The 24,889-nt window shown below is 40.2% G+C and overlaps 2 protein-coding genes across 2 annotated transcripts; both read left to right on the top strand.

Moving 5' to 3' along the window:
• The first annotated feature begins 1,057 nt into the window (after positions 1-1,057).
• Positions 1,058-3,775, top strand: LOC121239662 (elongation factor 1-alpha-like). The gene is made up of 3 exons (XM_041136934.1): positions 1,058-1,211; positions 2,003-2,484; positions 2,597-3,775. The coding sequence occupies exons 2-3, from the start codon at positions 2,023-2,025 to the stop codon at positions 3,476-3,478; spliced, it is 1,344 nt and encodes a 447-aa protein (XP_040992868.1). The 5' UTR covers positions 1,058-1,211; positions 2,003-2,022; the 3' UTR covers positions 3,479-3,775.
• Positions 3,776-21,740: 17,965 nt separating this feature from the next.
• LOC121239663 (elongation factor 1-alpha-like) lies at positions 21,741-24,889 on the top strand. The gene is made up of 3 exons (XM_041136935.1): positions 21,741-21,901; positions 23,089-23,570; positions 23,683-24,889. Exons 2-3 carry the CDS (start codon positions 23,109-23,111, stop codon positions 24,562-24,564), a joined length of 1,344 nt encoding a protein of 447 aa, XP_040992869.1. The 5' UTR covers positions 21,741-21,901; positions 23,089-23,108; the 3' UTR covers positions 24,565-24,889.

Genomic DNA, 24,889 nt, shown 5'->3' with positions numbered 1-24,889 from the left:
AATGCTAGTTGTTGAACCATAGCATCAGATTGTCTCTTCAAGGCTAATACCTATGTTTCCAAAGTTTTCAGTTGGGATTCAGTGGATTTCTTCAACCCACTCAATCCTTTTTACAATTGGTTTATACGAGTACACTCTATCGTGGTGGTGGTGGACTTCTGTTGAGGATGACCAACTCTGGTATCAATCTATTACACGGTTGTAGAAGGAATGAATTACAGATCTCACTTCCAGGATGAGTGCCTCTAAAAAGGAGAAAAGAGAGAGATAGATAGAAATTGGTTTTGTATTGATTTGTTACATAATGGAAGAGTCCCACTACAATGCAAGCTAGATGCCCTGACTTATATAACTCTCTCTATTAAGCAAAGACAAAGTTACTGTGCTATGCACCAAGTGGAACGACATACACGCAATGATGGGCTTACAATACTACACGGATCGAACTCAACATGGGCCTAAGCCCTTACAACCCAAAAGCTAATTGAACTGACTATTTATTTCTACTAGTAGTCAAAATAAAAGGGTCCAAACAAATGAAAGCTCATCGGCCAATGGACAACTTAACCTAATCAACTCTCTTCTCGATTAGGTCTTTAGTTTTCCACTTCTTCAAACCTTAAGGCCTAATTTGGTTATACGATGAGATGAGATGTTTTGTTAAAAATTAAATAAAATATTATTATAATATAATTTTTTAATATTATTTTTATTTTAAAATTTGAAAAGGTTGAATTGTTTATTATGTTTTATATAAAAGTTTGTGAAAATTATAATAATTATATGAGATGAAATGAGATGAGATAGTTTGATTTTGTGTAACCAAAATAGCCCTAAGTCCTCCATCTCTGGCGGCACCCCGGTAACCTCCATTGATGGCGGCTTTAGAGTGTAACAGCTCTCCCTAGGTAATGATTAACAAAAGAAATACAAACTTTTTATTTGTGGCCCTAATTTTTCAATAACTTCACCTTCGCCGCGCATCAACAAAATTCCGTTCTAAATTTCCAAGTTCTGACGCGGCCACTGATTATAGTGAATTAGGTAATTCTAAAGGGTATATACGTAATCTCACCGTGTGTAAAACCTCTCAAACGAAGCCCTAGCTCCAGACGCCCTCTCGTCTTTATAAATAGCAAGCAAAGCATTACCCTGCTCTCGCCTGCTCTTTTGACGCTATAACCACGCCGCTAAGCCCTCTCTCATAGAAAGTAAGCGTTCTACCTGCTAGCTTGGAGCTTCTCCTATTCTTTTATTTAGGAAATTTTGTTATTTCGGTATTTTATATGGTTCTGGGTTGCTTTCATCCTAATATTTGTATGTATCGGATTCTTCTTCGTTTTAATTTATTTCATTGAATAAGTTTGTTAACTTTCTTTTTTGTAAGTTACCAGAATCATTTATATATTTGGTATATTAATCCTAATTTTCTATGAAGATTATTGTTAAGGGATGTGGTTGATTTATGATGGCTTCAGGAACTTAGTTTGCTCTTCACAGAAACTATACAATTTTCCTGGAATTTTTGTAGCTGAGAGATATTTGATTTGTCTTGCCTTTGGTAGCGGATCTCGTATGATTTTATTACTTTTTTGGTTTTATTTTTTTAATTACTCGTTGATGATTTCTTATCAGAAACATTTTGTCGTTGATCAGGAATAAACTGTGAACATTGAACAAATTATGAATGTTCTATTTGTACCCTGATGTTTTCTGATGAGTCAGTGAAATTATCCTTCAAACGTATACTCTGTATGGAATTGATCGATTTAAGATTGAATGGGTTTAGTGATTATACGTCAACGATGTTGTATACTTGTTTTATATAGAATCCAAGATATACTTATGCTGTCCTGTCGTTGTTTGCAACTGTAAAGTTGCCATTAAAGATGGTGAAGTTTTTTTTGGAGTTATAGTTCAATTTGGGACCTGTAAGTGTATATGTATGCTTTTGCATGTTGGTATATATATGTCCCCTGAAGTTTTATCACTTTTGTCACAGCATCTATATAACGTTCCAATATGGGTAAGGAGAAGTTTCACATCAACATTGTGGTCATTGGTCACGTCGACTCTGGAAAGTCGACCACCACTGGGCACTTGATCTATAAGCTGGGGGGTATTGACAAGCGTGTCATCGAGAGGTTCGAGAAGGAGGCTGCTGAGATGAACAAGAGGTCATTCAAGTATGCTTGGGTGTTGGACAAGCTTAAGGCTGAACGTGAACGTGGTATTACCATTGACATTGCCTTGTGGAAATTTGAGACTACCAAGTACTACTGTACTGTCATTGATGCCCCTGGGCATCGTGACTTTATCAAGAACATGATCACCGGTACCTCACAGGCTGACTGTGCTGTCCTCATTATTGACTCCACCACTGGTGGTTTTGAAGCCGGTATTTCAAAGGATGGTCAGACCCGTGAGCATGCCTTGCTTGCCTTTACACTTGGTGTCAAGCAGATGATTTGCTGCTGTAACAAGGTGAGCTTTTGTTCACACTATGTGGATGAGATTGGTTTTCTGTCCATTTTCGGTGGTTATGATTTGAGGTTAAATATGACTTGAGTTACTTTTGCTGACAATTATATGCCAGATGGATGCCACAACCCCAAAATACTCCAAGGCAAGGTACGATGAAATCGTTAAGGAAGTTTCATCCTATTTAAAGAAGGTTGGGTACAACCCTGACAAGATCCCCTTCGTCCCAATCTCTGGTTTTGAGGGTGACAACATGATTGAGAGGTCAACCAACCTTGACTGGTACAAGGGCCCCACCCTCCTTGAGGCTCTTGACTTGATCCAGGAGCCCAAGAGGCCCTCAGACAAGCCCCTCCGTCTGCCACTCCAGGACGTCTACAAGATTGGTGGCATTGGAACTGTCCCAGTTGGACGTGTGGAAACTGGTGTCATCAAGCCTGGTATGGTTGTGACCTTTGGCCCCACTGGACTGACGACTGAAGTTAAATCTGTGGAGATGCACCATGAAGCTCTCCCGGAGGCCCTTCCTGGTGACAATGTTGGCTTCAACGTGAAGAATGTAGCCGTGAAGGATCTGAAGCGTGGTTTTGTTGCTTCCAACTCCAAGGATGATCCTGCCAAGGAGGCAGCTAACTTCACCTCCCAGGTCATCATCATGAATCACCCTGGTCAGATCGGCAATGGTTATGCTCCAGTGCTTGACTGCCACACTTCCCACATTGCAGTTAAGTTTGCTGAGCTGTTGACTAAGATTGACAGGCGATCAGGTAAGGAGCTCGAGAAAGAGCCAAAATTTTTGAAGAATGGAGATGCAGGGATGGTGAAGATGATTCCCTCCAAGCCAATGGTCGTTGAGACTTTTTCAGAGTATCCACCTCTCGGCCGTTTTGCCGTTAGGGACATGCGCCAGACTGTGGCTGTTGGTGTCATCAAGAGTGTTGAGAAGAAGGATCCAAGTGGTGCTAAGGTCACCAAGTCTGCTGCTAAGAAGAAGTGAATCGTGCAGCAGTATAATCTTCAAATATCAGGAGGTCATATTTATAATGCTTATGATACAAACTTGGTCAGTGTTTGTACTACTTTTGGACGTTGCTTGCTTTATTTTATGAGGCGAAGTTTTTTGGTTTCGATGTTGGGTACCCCGTCTCAGAGTTGGGTACCCCGTCTCAGAGTTGGGTACTTGATAGGCGGTGGTATTAATAGGGTATAATTGCAAAGTGTGTGTTTGTTTCCCAGTCTTGATGTGTCGAGGTGCTTCAGATATTATTCTTAGGCGACTCAAAAGTTTTGTTTTCGAGTTGCTCAATATGAACTCGTTCTTGGTTAATTTCTCAAAACTGTTGAGCTTGTTCATTCAAATTTAATATCTGATTTGATTAAATATTGGTTGGATCAGAATGGGCGAGGCTATGCTCTCATGTGGAAATACTGATTTTGATTGATTGAAAATGGCTTGGCGTTCACGGACACTCTAATAGCAATTGTTAACACCTGTTTTTGTTGGGCACACAATTGAGTCCTAATTTGTGCAGGATTTCTAGTTAATGCCGATTAATCAAGTAATTGTAGATATTATCATATTAACACTTATCTTTCAACATTTTCCGTTAGCTCTGAAGTTGTTTACTCTGTCCACCAAAATGGGCTCATTTCCGTAGCCTGCCATGCCAGAAGATCATATCGCGTCGCTTTTTGTTCATTTTAATTCTTCGATCTTAACGAGTTGGAGAGTGCACGTAACAAGGATTGAACAAAAATAATAAATAACTCTTATCTTCTCAACGTTAACATTTTTGTAAAATTGTCTTTTACTAATGGTCATATTGTCTTTTTGTATAGACTTTGTCCACCAACTCTTTCCCAAAAAATGCAACGAAGTTACGAAGGCATAATTGGAGACCTACAACCACCAACTTGACGCTCCAACGCGCAGTGCGCATCTTCATTTTAATCGGTGTTCCAAAGCAATTCGAACAATGAGTTAAAACATACATTTGTTAACATTAGGGGTATAAATTTAAATCGAAAAATCTGTCTGGACTTGACCGGTTGGACCCGTTCCGGTTCTACAATTTCCTGGACCGGACCGGATTGGTTGGAAAAAAAAAAAATTTATATATAAGTTTTATACAAAATTAATATTATACAAAATATTATATATATAAGTTTATATATAATATATAATTATATGTGCAATTTTTATATATCATATATTAAATAATTTCATATTTTAATTTATAAAATAAAAGTTTAATCTTAAAGATGAAAATTTAATTGATCATATGCTTTAAACATAAAATGTATATATTAAATTATATTATATATAGTCTAATATATTATATAGCTATACTAATATAGAAGTTAATAACTAATACTAATAGTCTAATATACACTATAGTTATACTTATAGTAATAAATAACTAACACTAATCACTATAACTAAATCACTATAATCTATTAAATATATTACAGATTTTAGTAGTGCAGATTTTGTATTACAGATTTTAGTAGTATTACAAATTTGAGTAGTGCAGATTTTGTAATAGGAACGGATTTTTAGAACAGATTTTTTGAAGCAGTTTTTTTTATTAGTAGATTTTTATTTTTAATAACAAGTTTACATTTTAAAAAATTGGACCGGACCGGAAATTGGTAAAACCGGAAATATTGATTTAGAAGGATAATCGGTACGTAATCGATTTTGAAAAATATAAAATCAATACATACCAATTCGATTTTAAATTTTATCCAAAATCGAACAGACCAAACCAGTTAAACTCCTAATTAACATCATATTGTTAAGGTGACATCACATCAACAAATTTTCATGAATCTTCATATTCAGAATTGGACAATAATACCATTTGTCAATTCTTGAAGTTGTCCAAAGTATACACAATTTATTTTTTCCAATTCTACTTGTCTGCCTTCACACTGCATACCTAACAATGGGTCCACTCATCTGTTAATTTCATTTAATTTATTTGCCGCAAGAAGGCCAACCAAAAAGTGAAGATGCAGACCAACCAAAAAGTGAAAAAGACTAATGCGATACAAAATTCATTTTAATTTATTTTATTTAATCATATAATTTTTTAAATTTTTATACAAAATATAATAAATATTTATTTTTTTCAAAATTTAAAATAATAATAATATTAAAAATAATATTTTATTTAATTTTTAATTTACATCTCATTTTATATTATTTCAACTCTATTAAAATTAAAAGTGAAGATGCAGGCCGGCATAAAAATATAATAAATTAAATATGAGTGGGACCTATTAAGTGAAGATGTAGACCAACCAAAAAGTGAAGAAGACTAAAAAGTAGGCGTCTGTTGAAATTAAAATAGAGAGATGACTGGAACCCTTGTCAAGGTGTGCAGTGTAGAGGCGGACAAGTAGCATAACTCATTTTCCAATTTTATTTGTAATTCGAGAGTAGGAAGTATATTTCCCACATATACTATATTATTGTCCGATATAATAAGCTATTTTATGCAATATAATTCTATATATATATATATATGAGAACAATTATACTATATTTATTTGAAGAGAAGCCCTCCATACCAACGCAATGCGTTTATAAGAATTACACATTTCAATAGAAAGTTGACACGTATTCAATTGAGAGATAAACGGCTAGGGACTCTCTGAAAGAAAAAAATATTTTTTTTATAATTTGTAGGCAGATTCACGGTAAGTATAATAAACTAATGATGTCTCACCGGAAGTGTAAAATGCACAAAAACACTTGTTCAAAGATATATCGGGAGCGGCTCAGACTTATTGCTAGTTGTTTTTGTAATTTTTTTTTTATTCATATTTTTTTAATATATTTAAATATTTTAAAAAATAAAAAAAATATTAATATATTTAAAATCACTTCTTTAATCACTAAATTTTAAAAAAAATTATCAAACGATACATTTGAGCAATATAATTAAGAAGACAAAATAGCTTTTCTCTTAACTTATTTGAAAGAATGGCAACTGTAATAATTATAGCTATATACTTTCATTAGGTTCTCTTTTTTCAAATTTTAAATTCTTTTTGTAAGTTGTGTTCCCATTTTTTCCTCTTATAAGCATTAATTATGTTGATTTCATATTTTTTTTCCTCAAAGTTTGTTAGAATATAAGAATTGAAAAGTTCATTTCTCATTAATGGAATTGTTTACATAGTGCTCTGTTTATAGATGGGAGCACATCTAGACGAGTCTGGTATTTTAACAAACATATGGTGCGCTAGTGCTTTACAACCAGCTGTCCAATGGTACTGATAACCAAAGATGCCTTTTGATACAAATAGAATTTGCAAAAGAATTATTCTAACAGAATCACAAAGATATTTCTAGAAGATTCTTGCAGCCGAGGTGGCAGGTCCTCGTGTGTTGTTGAGCTGGGGCATTGAAGCTTGGTGTGCTGAGAGCTGGATTGAGAGCTTGAATTATGTGAAATGTTGTCACCCTCCAGCGAGTCCATCAGGAGAACCATGGTGAGACTCGATCTTAGTGTGAGAAATCGAGATGAGGGTAAGGGCTTTGTGAACACATCGGTAATCTGATCACGGGAAGAGATGAAAGCGACGTGTAATGTCTTTGATGCAACTCGGTCACGTACAAAATGGAAGTCAATTTCCATGTGCTTTGTTTTTGAGTGGAGAACCGGATTGGCAGAGAGATATGTATCCCCCAGATTGTCACACCATAGAGTGGAGGGGGGGGGGTTTGAGAGAAACAACCCAAGTTGGCCGAATGTGCAAGCCATAGTGTGCTATGTGTTTGAGATACCTAAGTATTCTCTTCACAACTTGCTAGTGAGGGAGTTTTGGGTCATGCATGAAATAACAAATTTTGCATACAGCAAAGGTAACATCAGGTCGTGTAAGGGATAAATATTGAAGACTGCCAACTATGCTTCTATAAAGGGTAGGATCGAAAAATTTTGGACTATCAGTAAGTGAAAGATGTGTAGAAGCTACCATTGGGGACTTTACGGGTTTAGCCAAGTCCATGTTAGTTCTCTTTAGAAAATCACATATGTATTTTGTCTGAGATAAATGGAGGCCAGTGGACAATGAATTTATCTCAAGACCAAAAAAGAATCTCAGAGGACCCAAGTTTTTGACTGGGAATGATGTATTTAGATATGTGAGGACATAAGATATAGCATCTGAACTGGAGCCCATTAGGATGATGTCGTCTACATACACTAGAAGAAAAATTGTAACTTAGTTGTGATTGTAGATGAACAGAAAGGGGTTAGCAAGAGATGGTGTAAATCCAAGTTCAATGAATCGGGTACTCAAATTTGAAACTAGGCTCTTGGTGCTTGTTTGAGGCCACAGATGACCTTGTTCAAGCAACACATGTGATTAGGATAATTTGGGTTGATGAAACCAATTGGCTGACGCATATAAACTTATTCTTGGAGATCCCCATGGAAGAAGGCATTATTAATGTCTAATTGCCTGATGAACCAATTTTCAGACATAACAATGGAGACAATGGTTCGGATGGTAGTGGGTCTAACAACTGGACTAAAAGTTTCAAAGAAATCAATACCTTCCTGTTGATGAGACCAAGTGTTTGTCTGCAAAAGAGCTTAGAATTCGTTAGACATGGCTCTTCGCCATGGTTGATGTTTAGCCGCCTTTGTATATGAAGTGGGGGATTCGGGAATGGAGCTAGTGATGGTAAGATAGCTACGGGGAGGTGGCCATAACACTATTTCGTCGGTGAATCTGTGAGGACAAAGAGAATTTGTTCGTGATCTAGTGATGATGGGTGTTGAAATTTATGCTTGATCTGGGAACAAATTTTGCAAGGAAGAAGATGAGGCACGAGATGAGTTTTGAGAGGATGAAGAAGGAATTGGATTTGGTGAGGTAGCGGGCCGAGGGAGTAAAGGAGATGATGTGGAGACCGTGTTTTGGGGAATGGATGGGCTTGTTGAAATGGGCCTGTTTGTTGTGGTGGATGGAGTTACGAGGCTTGAGTGATTTGAATTTAAGTTAGGAGGTGGGCCGAGAATAGAAGGGAGTTTAGTTAAGACGGGCTTGGAGTTATTTTGTGAATTAATGTATTTGTCCGAAAAGGGGAAGAGATTTTCATCAAAGATGACTTCTCTAGAAACATATAGTCTTCTAGAAGAAACATGGAGACAACGATAGCCCTTGTGGGAGTCACTGTATCCAAGGAATAAACATTATATGGAGTGAAGGTCCAGTTTGTGGTGATTATATGGCCTGAGATGAGGCCAACAAGCACTGCCGAAGACCCTGAGTACTTTGTAATCGGGTGGTTTGGAAAAAAGTTTTTGAAAAGGTGATTGATGATGAAGAATTGGAGTGGGAAGATGATTTATTAGGTGGATGGTAGTGTGGAAGGCACCGGCTTAGAAGTGTTGAGGTAAAAATGCATGAGCCATGATTGCGAGTCCGGTTTCAACGATGTGTCGGTATTTCCTTTCCACTGCACCATTTTGTTGGTGTGTGTGTGGACATGATACTCAATTTGAAATTTCTTTTTCTTTAAGAAGGGTGTGAAGTGATCGGTATTCACCACTCCAATCACTTTGTAATGACAAAATTTTGGAATTAAAGAATAACTTGACATGATTTTGGAACAAGTAAAAACTTGAAGAACATCAGATTTTTGTATTAAAGGAAATCACCAAGTGTAACGAGTAAAGTCATCTAGAAAGGCAACACAATATTGAAAACCATCTCTTGAAAGAACCAGGGCAGGACCCCATACATAAGTGTAAATAAGTTGCAAAGGTTTTGTAGAGTGCTGATGAGAATCTCGAAATGGCTGTTGAGAACTCTTTGCTTGAAAGCAAGTTGAGCATGGTGATGGAGGGTCACGAGTGGAGACAAGAAGAGAGTTGTGAGAAATGATTCAGTGGACTAACTGAAGAGAGGGATGCCCAAGTCGTGAGTGCCAGTGAGAGAAGGTAGTGCACTTCGCCAACAAGAGTTTGAGGAGAGGAAAGTTGAGCTGAAAAAGTGTAAAGACCACCATGCTGGGACCATGGAGGAGGGGTGTCCCCATCTTGGAATCCTTTACAATGAAATGGGAATTGTGAAACTCAAAAAACACAGAATTATCATTACAAAACTGTCTAATTGAGACTAAATTCTTTGTAATATTAGGCACATGTAACAAATTTTTAAGAAGGAAGGAATGAAAAGAAGCAGAGAAGACAGAGTCACCGATGCTGGAGATCGATAGTGCAGTGCCGTCACCAAACCGTATATGTTCATTACCACCATAAGGAGAGGAGTGAATGTTGAGGTTGGCTAAGTCAGATGTGAGATGATTTGTGGCTGCGGTGTCGGAGTACCCAGATTGGTAAAGAGATGAAGCAGAGGTCATATAGTGAGTTGTAAGGTTTTTCGGTGGATCTCTTTGGTAAGCTTGCTCGAGTCTGTGATAGCAACTTATGACTAGATGACCAACTTTTCCACAGAGTTGACAGGTGGGTTTGGAATGTGGAAGAGAAGAGGATTGAGGTGAGGGATTATATGAGGAAGGTTGAGTGGAAAAGAAATTGGTGCGACCTCGGTGGTCGATGCCCACCACGATGGAAACCACGGCCATGGGAAGGAGAACTAGAAGTAAAATTAGCTGAGAAGTTTGTGGGGGTAGGGAGATGATTAGAATGAGACAACCTGTTTTCATGGGTGAGTAAGAGGCTGTAGAGTTCTTCAGGGGAGAAAGGTTCAACATAAGTGGTAACGGAAGTGAGAAAGGCATTATAATCATTGTTGAGGCATGCGAGTAAATAGGATACAAATTTGGCAGAGGAGAGGGGAGTTCTAGCTGCGCTCATGGTGTCGAAGAGATGCTTGACTTTTCAAAAATATTCTAAGATGGAAGTGGAACCTTTTGAGACTAAAGCAAGCTAGTAATGAAGTTGGGTGACTCGAGCATGAGATTGAGAAGCAAAAAGTTTTTCTAGAGCTGACCAGACGACTCGAGCAGTGGGGCAGCCAACAACTTGTGCCATAAGATTGTCTGAGAGGGAGGAAAATATGGCACTTAAGATTAGTTGATCTGTTTGGGTCTAGTTAAGGTATTTGGGTTGAGGGTGGTGGTACCTAGACGAAACGGAGGGGGAGGAATACTTGACCCATTGACGAAGTGAAATAGTCGTTGGCCTTTGAGATAAGGAACTATTTGAGTTCGCCATAGCAGAAAATTTTCATTTGTGAGCTTAACAGAGACAAGGTGAGAAAGATGAGGAAGAATGGAAGGCTAGGGTGGGTTTGTATATGAATTTTTCGGTGGGGAGGTATTGTCCTCCATGGTAGAAGTTTCTCTAGAATGACTCTGATGTCATGTTAGAGTACAGGAGTTGAAAAGTTTATTTCTCATTAATGGAATTGTTTACACAGTGCTCTATTTATAGATGGGAGCACATCTAGACGAGTCTAGTATTTTAGCAAACATATGGTGCACTGGTGCTTTACAGCTAGTTGTACAATGATACTGATAACCGAAAGATGCCTTTTGATACAAACATAATTTGTAGAAGAATTATTCTAACAGAATCACAGAGAGGTATTTCTAGAAGATTCTTGCAGCTAAGGTGGCTTGAGGTTCTCGTGTGTTGTTGAGCTAGGGCATTGCAGCTTGGTGTGCTCAGAGTTGGACTGAAAGCTGGAATTATGTGAAATGTTGTCAAAGTTAGAAGTATATATGAATAATTATGTAGAAAAAGGCAGTATTTTTTCATTTAATATTTATCATCTATTTTATTATTCAAACTTCGATTTTAAAACTATCATATTTATAGCACAAATGAACATCCTTCACATTTTACTTGATTGTGATATTTAAAGTATTAATGGTTGAGAGGACATTTATCCAGTCAATAGATTATTTAGGGTACATTTGGTTTATAAAACATAACCATGGAATGGAATTTTTTATAAATAGTAAATAGCTATTCCTCAAGATGAGTTGTATCTATTATTTGAGTACATGAATGCAAAATATTTAAAAACTCAAGTGGATATTTCTTTAAAACTAAAATTATTAAAAATAATATTCAATTTTTTTTTTTTAAATGAATGAGTGGTTGGATCACCCCTAGGGCTATGGAGGTGGATAGCCACCCAGTAACACATCTTATCTCTAAAAATTAAAAGAGGCCATGTTGATCGAGTGAAAAAAAAAAAAAAGGGTTGCAACAAATTGGTCGTATAAGGTCAAACATGGTGGTTTGTTTTTAACATTATAAATCAAATGGTTTGAGTCATATTGTGTCATGTTTGATCAATCCACCCAATAGAGATAATTAAATAAATCAACAAAAGGGCAGAGATGAGAACGGTTTTTAAAGGTCTTAAGCTATGCATCCAATTAATCTACTTTATGGTTTTGGTGAATTCTGATTCATGCGTGGTTGTCAGATACTTAGATAGATGCATGGAAAGGAATGCTCTCTTGGTATTTTCGAGAGGTGAGGGAACAATTTGAAGATTTGAAGTGGAGGGGCATGTTCATCACCCACCGGGCTAGGCTCGGTCCACCTCACCAAGGCCTAAGGACCATATACCACTAGCCCAGCAAATGGCAATAGGAAAGAGGGCCAGATCAACATAGGAAGATGGGATAGCGTTTACACAAACACGCATCTGCCGAGATAATTTGCAGGGAGCCATGCCACATTAAATGACTCGATATAGATCGTCGTATACAGGAGATCCCAATAGAAGATTCTATCCCTAACAAGCTACTCTGAGAAAGGTCATGCCTCACCACCTACCGCAAGAGACATGACCCAAGGAACTAACAAGAACCTGATTAAATGTGACGACATGGCACCCAATGCAAGAGGCTGACACCCTAGACATAGAGAAACAGAGGCCCAACCTAGAAAGCGGCATATAAAGCCTAAATATAGGTAAAACTAATGCCCAAGTTTTTCATAAAAAGCTCTCTCCAAGAGATATATTAGCTTAGGCATCAAAGGTGTCATCTACCCATTGAGTCCTCACGTTTCTTGTGCTATAGATTGGTTGAGTCAATCGGCAGTGGTGTGAAACACGTCCTTAATAGTTGGTGCCATTTGTAAGATCTCCAGTAGCATTAGAGTGAATTTCTTATGTCGGTGACAACGCATTCTCAAGTAACTCGTGATTAGGAAGTTACCTCAACCAACATAGAGGGAAGATTTGCAGAAATGGAGAAGTGAATGAAGAAGATGGCGTTGGAAATAGAGAATCTCCAACAAGAAAACGAAATCTTGAGGCAATGAATGCTAGATTTAGGGAAGGTCCTGGACCAAGCCAAAACGATCGAATTGAAGCAAAGTCACAAAGTGCAAGCAGGGTGGCTACTGATGACGGAGGATGCATGACGAGTTGCACGACCTCGTGGATAAATATGAGGTGATGGCCAAGAAGATAAGAGTATCGTCCTCAGTCAACCAGTTGCTTAACAATACGAATCTCCCTTACAGTGCCGAAATCATGGCCACCCCACTCCCACTAACATTCAAGGTTCCGCAGATGGAGATGTGCGACAGGTCTTAGGACTCGGTCAAGCATCTGGAGACATTTAAAGCTCATATGAAACTCCACAGTTTCCCCTGGGAGATCACCTATCTAGCATTCCCCTTGACACTTAAGGGATCTACCAGGGGATGGTTCGAGGCCCTGCAGTCGGGTACCATCAACAATTTCGAGGAGTTGGACAAGCATTTTCTTACATAGTTCATGGCCAGCAGGAGAAGAAGGCAACCGACCACCTACCTCTTCACCCTAAAACAACAAGAGGATAGGAGTCAAAAGGCTTACATCTTCCGGTTTAACAAAAAGCGCATGAATGCGGATGACCAAGATGAGAAGATTACACTGGCAGCACTCCTAGGCGACATCTGGCTCCAGAGTCCCTTCATGACAGAGTTGGCGAGAAAGAACCCCGGCACGCTACAAGAATTTCTGGCCCAGGCCAACGACTTTGTTAATGCAGAGGATACCTTTCAAGCTTTAACTACCCTAAGAAAGTCCGAGCTGGAGCAAGTGGATAATAGTTCCAAGGGACCACTAGTGATAGAAGTTGAAAAAAGGAGCCCAAGACAAGAAGAGGACAGTACGACAGGAGGAAGGACGGTGGAGCGCCGTCCAAGAAAACACATTCGAGCATAAGCGTGCAAGCCGAGAAACAGTCTCGAGGTGGTGGCGACCGCAGACAAAGGATTCGTAAATATTGCATGTACATAACACTATCACAACATGGAAGGACATCGAACTGAGGATTGCCATCACTTGAAACAAAGGATACAAAATTTACAAGAACTGAGGATTGCCATCACTAATTGCCCAGCATTCCTTGCCACCCAAACGGATAGAGGAAAGGAGACCTAAAAGGGTACGGAGGCCCCACAGAAATGAGAGCTCGAACAGAAGAAGGGCAACAAGATGAAGAGCAAAGAATGCCCTCGTAGAAATCAAGATAATTGTTAGGCAAAGATCAAACCATTGCAGGAATATTTGTCAGGGGGCGGCTTGTCCACCTCCAGCAGGAAGGCATACGCTAAGAGGGTGAGGTATGAAGAGGTTTTTAGCATCAGGAGACCGGCCAAACAGGCTCGAAGCTAGAAGGCTGTAGCGATATCCTTTGATGTTAAGAGAAGTGCTAGAAGTGCACGGCAAGCAAGTGATATTAAGAGAATGCTACGTGCAGGAACTTAAAGATGAGAGAAATGTGGTGTGTATGGCAAAGTCGCGCGCCCCGCCCCCACCCCTTGAACTCATAAAGTGGGAAGTGGAAACCTGAGATGAACGGCATCCAAAGTAGGGAAAGGCTAGTGAACCCCTCAAGCTAGTTCCACTGGATAATACTTACTCGGAGAGGAGGGTGAGGATATGCACAAGGTTGGAGCCTGACATGAGATCACAGCTGATACGACTACTTGCCGAACACCAGGTCGTGTTCGCTTGGAGTCACGAAGACATGCTCGGAATCGATAGATTTGGCTACATCCCTCGAACCACCATCAAAGGACAAGCCCTAGAAGATTTCATTTTCGAGCTGACAAATCTGCCAAAACATGTGCACACCTCACCTGTCGATAGTCACTAGCAAGTTTACATCGATAGCTCATCCTGCAATCAGGGGTGGGGGTGTAGGGATACACATAATATCAAACTCCTGAGAAGAGAGCTATTACTCAATAAGACTTGAGTTCAAAACCACTAATAACAAAGCAGAATACGAGGCTTACTGGCAGGACTTGCCATAGTAGGTGCTAGAGGCGACAGAAGTATGAGTGAAGGCGGACTCACAAGTGGTAGTGAATCAAGTCGAAGGGGAGTATGTGGTGAAAAGTGAAAAACTCCAACCCTATTTACCGCGAGTATGGGAAGAATGTGATTGTTTTTGGAGTTTCACCATCAGGTAAATTTCCTGCATTGACAACTGGAAGGCAGACCAGTTAGCACGAGCTACATCGAGCATGAACAACACAACACTATTGTCGGTTGTGGTCACCAAAATATTAGAGACTCCTACAGTTAGACTTGAACTATCAGAAGCAATATTTTGAATACCGTACCGGACGTCGTACCTGTCAAGGTACTGGAACGAAATATTTCGATACCGGTATCGTTTCGGGATAACGTTTCGGGATAGTCGATATATAAATAAATATATATAAAAATTATATTCCAAAATAATAGTCTATATATAAATAAATTATATATAAATACATATATATAAATTATAAATAGTCCAGTCTGAATTGGGGGTTAAAAAATATGCTTGTAGTTTGAAATAATAAAAAAAAAACACAGGCCAAAATATAGGCCGGTAGAGGCCGAAATTGAGGCCGGTACGAAATGGGTATAGTACCTGTACCGGTACGAAAAATTTTGACCTTACCAGTCAGTACGGTACGAAATTTAAAACACCGCTCAGAAGTTGGGGAAGGATTACCCGAATGGGCGCTTGAGATAACTCGATTCTTAACCACCGAGGAGCTGTCGAATGAAAAAGAAGAGGTGATGAATGTGAATAATAAGGCTGTTCGATTCATCTGTCTAGTTAAACTATACAAATGAGGATTCTCTTTTTCCCTCTTGATGTGTATCTTCCTAGAAGCCTAGAATGTACTAGTAGAGATACACGAGGAAATATGTGGAAATCACTCGAGAGGAACTTTGGCGAGAAAAGTAACGTAGGCTAGTTATTATTGGCCCCGAGTCCTCAAAGATGCAGAACGATTAGTTAGAAAATGCACGTAGTGCTAGATACACACATCGATTCCACATTGTTCGCCTGACGAGCATACGTTGATTACTTCCCTGTGTCCCTTCACGTAATGGGGCCTTGACATTGTAGGACCCATGCCCTTGGGAAAAGGATTTGTGATTCATCATAGTAGTAGTTAACTGCATCACGAAGTGGGTGGAAACGGAGCCCTTCTCAACAATAACGGTTGCCAACGTAACCAGGTTTTTGTGGAAAGTCACGGTATGCCAATTCAGCATACCTCGGGTCATCATTGCGGATAACGGGCAAGTCATAAAGGAAAAATATTCCTCCTCAGGGCATCCCAAGCCAATGGGCAAGTCAACGCGACTAATAAGACTCAGGTAGGAATTTTGAAGAAAAGATTGGCGGCCAAAAAGAGAACATGGGTAGAAGAACTACCTAGGTTTTGTGGGCGTATTGAACAATCGTTAAAACCTCGATCAAGGAAACCCACTTCGCCCTAACTTACAGGAATGAAGCAGAGATCCTAGTGGAGGTAGGGATATCGAGTTACAGAGTTCAATATTTTAGCGAACGAGCGAATGAAGATACAATACACGAGAGCCCAGACCTAGTAGAGGAAAGGAGAGAAAAAGCAGAAATAAAGTCGATAGCAAGCAAAAGGAAGACGAAACAATATTTCAACCTGAGAGGGAGGCCTAAGTCATTCCAAATGGGAGATCTTGTGCTGAAGAAAACCAGAGTGACCTCCCAAGAAGAAGGAAAGCTCGTTCCAAAATGAGAAGGACCGTACATGGTCACGACCTTCCATCGACCCGAAGCTAATTGGTTAAAGGATGCTGAGGGAAAAGAGTTACAATACCTGTGGAACACAAAGCATCTCAAGAAGTCTTTTACTTAAAACCACTGCATGAAAGAACATTTTAGGCACATCATGTAAACCCACATTTTCAATAAAACTATTTTGTGTCTGATTATATCTAAATACTTTTTATGACATTAAAGTCGCACAACGCCAAAGTCAAGCTTCATGCTCGCACTAATGGTAAAGGAGGAAACATCTTCCTTAAGCATTTCCTACCTCATCCCCTAGCTCGGTCAAGAACATATCCCGCCTAGCTCTCAAAGCCGAGCCTAGCCCTCACTCCGAAGAACAGAGGAGGAAATAACTTCCTTAAGCGTTTTCCACATCGTTCCTAGTGCAGTCATACCTCAAGAACATATCCCGCCTAGCTCTCAAAGTAGAGCCTAGCCCTCACTCTGAAGAACAGAGGAGGAAATAACTTCCTTAAGCATTTTCCACATCGTTCCTACTGCAGTCATACCTGAGCAAACAAACAGGGCGGGAAACAAGCAAAGCCATGAAGGCCCAAACCGTCCAAGACCATTCGGGGTACTCACACTCAACAAAACTTGAGTAAATAAACAAAGTAAGGGACACACTGGAAACAGGGAAAGCAATGCAGAACTAATAAAGTGAAAAATCACATTCATTACAAGGTTGTTCAATTTGATAACAAAAAGATACAATAAAAAAAGAGAGAAGAAAAGTACAAATCAAGGATTTGTGGCAAGGGTCAGAAAGGCGTCGGGCATCAAATCTTTGCTTAGAGAGTTAAGGAATTGGAGTGACTGGCAGTCGGGCTTGAGGGCTCTTAAATCAAGACATTTAAGTCAGTCCGAGGGTTCTCTAGAAAATGGTCCCTCAACCTCTCCAAACCCTGTTTATAGCCATAACCCCAAGCCCTGTTGCACACCACCTTGGCCACATGCTTCTCATCTAGCCTCTCTTGCTCTCTCTAAACTGACGCATGTTGTTTGTTCAACTTGTCCTTCTCACCCTTAAGGTAATTGCAATTCAAGCGTAGATCTTGGCAGGACTCCTTAGCCCATTCGACTATAGTGGCATATTCGTGACAATGTTTCCTGGTCTCCTCCAGCTCCATTTCCTGGTTGGCTAGCCGATCTCGCCTACTATCTCACTCCTCTTCAAAGAATTTGGCCTCAAGATAACAACGAGCTATCTTTTCCTTTGATTTTGCTAGGTCATGTTGGAGGTGTGTCACATCATCACATAGAGCAGAGACACTTCTCTTTAATAAGAATGACTGGGCATGCACCTGGGCAAAGGCTTCCTCCGCGTCATCCCTCTCGAACTACACTTTGGTGACCTCCCGGTGATCTTGAACTGCAAAAGACTACAATATGCGAACCTCTTCTTCTAGCGCGGCCCTCCTGTTGACAATCCAGGCAGCCAATGAGTCAGCTCCCTAACATATCAACATAAGTCAGTGAATGAAAAAATGATAGGGAAAAAGAAAATCGAAGGCGAGGGGTGAGAAAGCTTATTGTCATAGGAATTTCCTGAGCCTGTCGATTGTGTCGCGCACAGACTCAGCCTAGGCATTATTACCACTCTGGCCGGATCTAGATGGTTGAGACTCGAAGGGCCCATGCAATCGTGAAGCGCAACGCCTCCCTTCCCAAGAGGCTCGCCTCAAGTTTTCTAGCTACCCAAGATGAGTAAGGAAGAAGGGGGAGAAAAAGCCTGGGGAGGAAGGTCCACACCCTCGATTGCATTAGTCACCCACTAGCCAGAGTCTCTACAACACCCGTGTCAATAATTGTTCACCCAAAGTCTCTCCGCCACCCACAGGAGGAGTTGGTAACACAGGCTCCTCCAATGCCACGAACAAAGTGACCTCTAGCTCTGAGGAAGTGCTGAAAAGCGAGGAAGGTATGGAAACCCTGTCCTCGCTTAGATCCAAGACCAAAGGGTTGTCTTGGGACAAACCCCTAGGTTCAAAGGGAAGAGACGGCGTCTCACCGTCAAAGACAATAAAGGGTATGGAACGCAGAGTGTGGACACTGCCATCAATGCCTCCTGATGATGTGCCCAGGGCCAGGGATTACCCCAGAGATGGTGGTGCATGCCTTGGCATCTTCAACGTCATTAGGAGTGGGCACCTCAACAACATCTTCAAAAGGTACTCCCAAAGCGGGTTTGTGAGAACCCCTCGAGATTGGTTTGAGGAAGGCCGAATAAAAGGCCATCTCAAGTTCCTTCTCATCATGGCTAAGAATCTCGACTAGCCCCTGGTCTCCTGGCAGGGTGGAATGCAAGTCCAAGGAAGGTGATGGAGCAATGCGAAGGCCCAACTAAGGGCATTCAAAACCCCTCGCCATCGCCAGTTCAACCTCTGCCTACTCCAAGATCTTATCAATGCTTTCCGGACTTAGGGGTTCACATCGAATCAATCTATCGCCCTCGATGAAGGCTGAGCCTGTGGAAGGTGGTTGGAGCCATCGAATGAAAGGGAACTTCTTGCTTGGACTCTGAGCTACTACAAGCTCTAGTGGACTCATGGATCTCTTCATCCTCTATACAAGGCTTATTCCCTTTCCTCTCTATTGAAAGGCCCACGAGAGGCGAGTGTCTCTCTCAATAAGTGGCGGCCACTAACATGTGATCGATCCAGCATCACCAACAATCAGTTAGTGTTGGCTCTGATAAAAAAACATCGGTCCAAATTTCTTCCTAGTGATCCTCAACCTAGGAGCAGACCTTATTCAAATGAGCCTGTTCCTGGTAGGATAAATTTAAAGAAAACTCATTGTCGTCCAAGATGACCCCCACATGGCTCGGATAGGAAACTCTTATTGAGCGGCCTCATTGGCAGGGAATTCCCAACTGCAGCCCAATATAAAGAAGAATCTTATGAATAATCCTTAACATGGGAAAAATGAGGTTCCAGGCAGGCTACCCATTATTTGGTGTGGGAACGGAAGCTACACAAATTGTCGTCATGGCACTGCATCTCGTGGGGTGAAGAAAAGCTTCTTGGCAATCAGGTCTAGATAATATTCACCCTCTGCTCCTAGGACCAGGCACCATACGATACAATATGACATAAGAATCCTTCATGCGTTAGGATGAAGCTGCAAAGATCCAATGCGAGCTAGTCCAAGACGTCTTGAACTGGACGGAAGAAAGGAGGCCACAAGCCCTTCAAGAACATGGATGAGTATAGTACGACCTTCTCAACAAACCCCTTCGAGTCAATGGCCCTACAGTGAACCCCTTGAACTTCTAAAACAATGGAGTAAGGCACTCCGAAGGAATTTCGCACCGCGTTCAGGTCCGACGGAGTAGTGATCACGAACCAGTAATATCCCTCAAAATAATGAGGGCTATTTTGACCAGAGGCCCCAAGGTTTCAAGAACACCCATCGGGGTGTGAACCTCGAGATGAGATACAAGAGGAATTTTTGGGTGCCATTAGCAACAAAAAGAAAGGTTAGAGAAAGAAAAGTTAGGGTTTTTCAATTAAAAGGCAAGAACATGTAGAGAACAGTAGGAAATAAGTGACAAAAGTCAAGAATTGGGGTTTAAATAGGAGGACAGTGTCGATTGGACCACTCTTTCTTGGAAAGTGACAAGTGTCACCGGAAAGGAAATGTTGGAAACAAATCCTGCAATCCCCGTTGCATGATGAGACATGGAAGCCGAGTTGTCACACATTACCACAGATGTGGGAACGTGTATAGTCGCAGACAATGGATATAGGTCATAGAAGCATTGTGGGTTAAAAAACAATTCTCACCGCACTTGTACGATAAGAATTTGTGAGGTAACTGGTGGGGCATGTTCATCCCCCACCTCACTGGGCCCGATCCATCTCACCAAGGCCCAAGGACCAAATACCATTAGTCCAGCAAATGGGAAAGGGGAAGAGGCCCTGGATTAGCATAGGAATATGGGACAACATTCACATGGACACGCCTCTGCCGGGACAATTCACAAGGAACCATGCCGCATTAAATGATTCAATATGGATCACAAGCAAGAGATCCCGTGGAAGATTCTGTCACTGATAAGGTACCTCGAGAAAGGCCGCACCTCACCACCTATCGTAGGAGACATGACCCAAGAAACTGATAGGAGCAGTCGAATTAAATGAGATGACATGACATCTAGAGCAAGGAGAATACACCCTAGGCACACAGAAAACAAAGGCCCAACCTAGAGCCTAAATACAGGTAAAACTAGGGCCCATGTTTTTCATAAACAACTATCTTCAAGATATACACTAACTTAGGTATCAGAGGTGTCACCCATCTACCGAGACCTCACGTTTCTTGTGCTACAAGTTGGTTGAGTCTGTCAACAGTGGTGCGAAACACATCCTTAACATGAAGAGTAGATGTAGCCTTGTTGACTGACATGTATTCTGAGAAATAAATTAAGTTACAAATCAATAGCCCAAAGAGAATCTCGAACCTTCTATACTTGGAATGAGCTACCTCGTTCCATGCCAAGTGTTATAGCAATGGACAAAGCTAGTATTCCATATCTTGACTATCAATGAATATAAGGTCATTGATAATGATTTTTACGCTTTGATTTTGAGATTTATGATGTAACCCCAAGCTTATGATTGTAACCACAAGTTTTCTTCTACCATAATGTAGGGTTATTAATAAAAGAGGAGTATTACTTTCATAAAAAAATTATACAAAAGTAATCTCACAAACTGATATGACTTTATCTAATATGTTGGATTTATTTTACAATATGACGAACCATATCAAACCATTTTATTTTATGAAATTATTTTTGTATAATTCTTTTAAAATTAGAGTATTTTTCTTAATAAAATTATGGGTACCATTTTCTCTCTCTCTTTTAGAAAGGTTAAAAATGTTATTAATTTACATAATATATGAGTTGAATTCAAATGAGGTTACCTTACCCATAAAGTTTGAGAAGTGCTACACAAAACAATTTCACAAATATAATTTATAAATTAACGATTTCACGTAATACCTTAAATTTAATTTATAATAAAATTAATTTTATAATTTAAAATACTATTATAATTTATAAATTTATTTTTATAAAATTAATGAGCAAAGCACTTCTTTCGAGTTAATTGATACGTAAATCGAGTTCGATTGATCCGCCACGTCCATTTAACTTTGACAGTAGCTGTGAGTCTGTGAGCCTTTCGTCAATTAATTAACGCTAAAGGGTACATACGTAATCTCTTAGTATGTAAAACCTCACAAACGGAGCCCTAGCTCCACATGCCCTCTCGTCTATATAAGTAGGAAGCAAAAGCATTTTGTAACCCTCATACTGCATTATACATTATCGCCTCGCCGTAAGCCCTCTCAGCCTAGGTGAGCGTTCTACTCGCAAGCTTTGATTTCCTATGGTTCTTTATTAATCCATTTGCTTGTTTTGGTTTGGTTCTTTTGTTTTTTCGATTATGGGTTGTTTCCAGCTAGTTGTCGTTGCTGAAGATATATGCATCTAAATCTCGGATCCTCGTTTAAATCTATTAAGTTTGCTAATTATCTTTATTTTTATTTGTTAGCAGATGAATTTCTGTTTTTGGTTTGTTAATCCTAAATATTTTAGACCGGGTAAGATATGTGTACGGTCTTTGGTTCCTCGTGATAAAAAAATCCTAAATTCCCGAGAAGATTATTGTTAAGGGATTTTTTTTTTTCTGTGCTGGCTTTGGGATCTATATCAGTTTGTTCTATTCATAGAGACTATTCAAATTCTTTAAAATTTTTGTAGCTGAAAGTTTTTTATTTGTTTTGCGTCTGGAACCTAAATTGGTACGATTTTTTTTTACTTTCTTTTCTTATTCATATTCTTAGTTATTCGTTGTTGATCAGGGATTTGTTTTTTGTGAACAATGAACTTTGGAAATGCTGGTTTGTTTGTTCTTTGTTTCTGATCTATTTCGATCACAAGAGTGGCCCAATCGATCTTTTAATCCGTTATCTAAACATATGAATTTCCCAATTCTACCTTGATATGTTTTGATGAGCAAGTGAAATTATCCTTCAAACTTTTGCTGCGCCTGGTACTGAGTACTATGACGTTGAAGTGGATTGGTGATTGTCCGTTGTTTGTCATGGGTGTTGTATGCCTGTTTCATATGACCTCCATGAAATTTATATTGGGTCGTATCGGGTTGTTGTGTGCAACTGTTAAGGAGTGGTTTGGATTTAGAGATGAGTTGAGATGGGTTGAGATGTTTTGTGAATAGTATATTAAAAGGTGAATTATTATTGTATTTTGTAGGGAAATTTGAAGAAGTTGTTTTAAGATTTGAAAAAGTTGAATTGTTTATTATATTTTGTGTGGGAATTTGAAAAAGTTGTAATGATGAGATGAGATGAGTTGAGGTGGGTTTTGAATGCAAACGATAAAAGAGTTTTCATTTGAGATTTTGTTAAGTTGTTAACTGTTAAGTTGCCTCCATGAAATTTATGTTTGCTGTTTCATGTTTGCACATTGGCTTGTTTATATTTGACGTTAGTTCTCTGAAGTTCTCTCACTTCTGTTGCAGCATCGTTTTAACATTCCAAGATGGGTAAGGAGAAGTTTCACATCAACATTGTGGTCATAGGCCATGTCGACTCTGGAAAATCGACCACGACCGGGCATTTGATCTATAAGCTTGGAGGTATTGACAAGCGTGTTATTGAGAGGTTCGAGAAAGAGGCTGCTGAGATGAACAAGAGGTCATTCAAGTATGCCTGGGTGTTGGACAAGCTTAAGGCTGAACGTGAACGTGGTATTACCATTGACATTGCCTTGTGGAAATTCGAGACTACCAAGTACTACTGCACTGTCATTGATGCCCCTGGTCATCGTGACTTTATCAAGAACATGATCACCGGTACCTCACAGGCTGACTGTGCTGTCCTCATCATCGACTCCACCACTGGTGGTTTTGAAGCTGGTATTTCGAAGGATGGTCAGACCCGTGAGCATGCCTTGCTTGCCTTTACACTTGGTGTCAAGCAGATGATTTGCTGCTGTAACAAGGTCAGCTTTTGTTCACACTATGCAGATGACATTAGTTTTCTGTCCATTTTCGGTGGTTATGATTTGAGGTTAAATATGACTTGAGTTACTTTTGCTGACAATTATGTGCCAGATGGATGCCACAACCCCAAAATACTCCAAGGCAAGGTACGATGAAATCGTTAAGGAAGTTTCATCCTATTTAAAGAAGGTTGGGTACAACCCTGACAAGATCCCCTTCGTCCCAATCTCTGGTTTTGAGGGCGACAACATGATTGAGAGGTCAACCAACCTTGACTGGTACAAGGGCCCCACCCTCCTTGAGGCTCTTGACTTGATCCAGGAGCCCAAGAGGCCCTCAGACAAGCCCCTCCGTCTGCCACTCCAGGACGTCTACAAGATTGGTGGCATTGGAACTGTCCCAGTTGGACGTGTGGAGACTGGTGTCATCAAGCCTGGTATGGTTGTGACCTTTGGTCCCACTGGACTGACGACTGAAGTTAAGTCTGTGGAGATGCACCATGAAGCTCTCCCGGAGGCCCTTCCTGGTGACAATGTTGGCTTCAACGTGAAGAATGTTGCTGTGAAGGATCTGAAGCGTGGTTTTGTTGCTTCCAACTCCAAGGATGATCCTGCCAAGGAGGCAGCTAACTTCACCTCCCAGGTCATCATCATGAATCACCCTGGTCAGATCGGCAATGGTTATGCTCCAGTGCTTGACTGCCACACTTCCCACATTGCAGTTAAGTTTGCTGAACTCTTGACCAAGATTGACAGGCGATCTGGTAAGGAGCTGGAGAAGGAGCCCAAGTTTTTGAAGAATGGTGATGCAGGCATGGTGAAGATGATTCCCACCAAGCCAATGGTTGTTGAGACTTTCTCAGAGTATCCACCTCTCGGTCGTTTCGCTGTGAGGGACATGCGCCAGACTGTGGCTGTTGGTGTCATCAAGAGTGTTGAGAAGAAGGATCCAAGTGGTGCCAAGGTCACCAAGTCTGCTGCTAAGAAGAAGTGAATCGTGCAGGTTCCTCAGATTTTGGCATATCATGCCTGCTATCGTATTGGTAATGCTTATGAAAGAAACTTGGGCAGTGTTTGCGCTGCTTTAGGACGTTGCCTGCTTTATTTTACAAGTCGAAGTTATATGCTTTCGTTGTTAGGTACCCCGTCTCAGAATTGGGTACTTGATCGGCGGTGGCTTGAGTATGGTATGATGTTTGTGTTTGTTTCCTTGTCATGATCTGTCGAGGTGCTTCAGTTATTCTGAGGCACCAGCTCAAATGTTTTGTTATGGTTTTGCTTATTGTAAACTCGGTTTTGCTTAAAAATACTTTTTTTTT

The sequence above is a fragment of the Juglans microcarpa x Juglans regia genome, chromosome 7D (assembly GCF_004785595.1).
Source record: "Juglans microcarpa x Juglans regia isolate MS1-56 chromosome 7D, Jm3101_v1.0, whole genome shotgun sequence".
NCBI lineage: Eukaryota > Viridiplantae > Streptophyta > Magnoliopsida > Fagales > Juglandaceae > Juglans > Juglans microcarpa x Juglans regia.
Note: the sequence above shows the minus strand (reverse complement) of the source record. Positions and strands in the feature narration are given on the sequence as shown.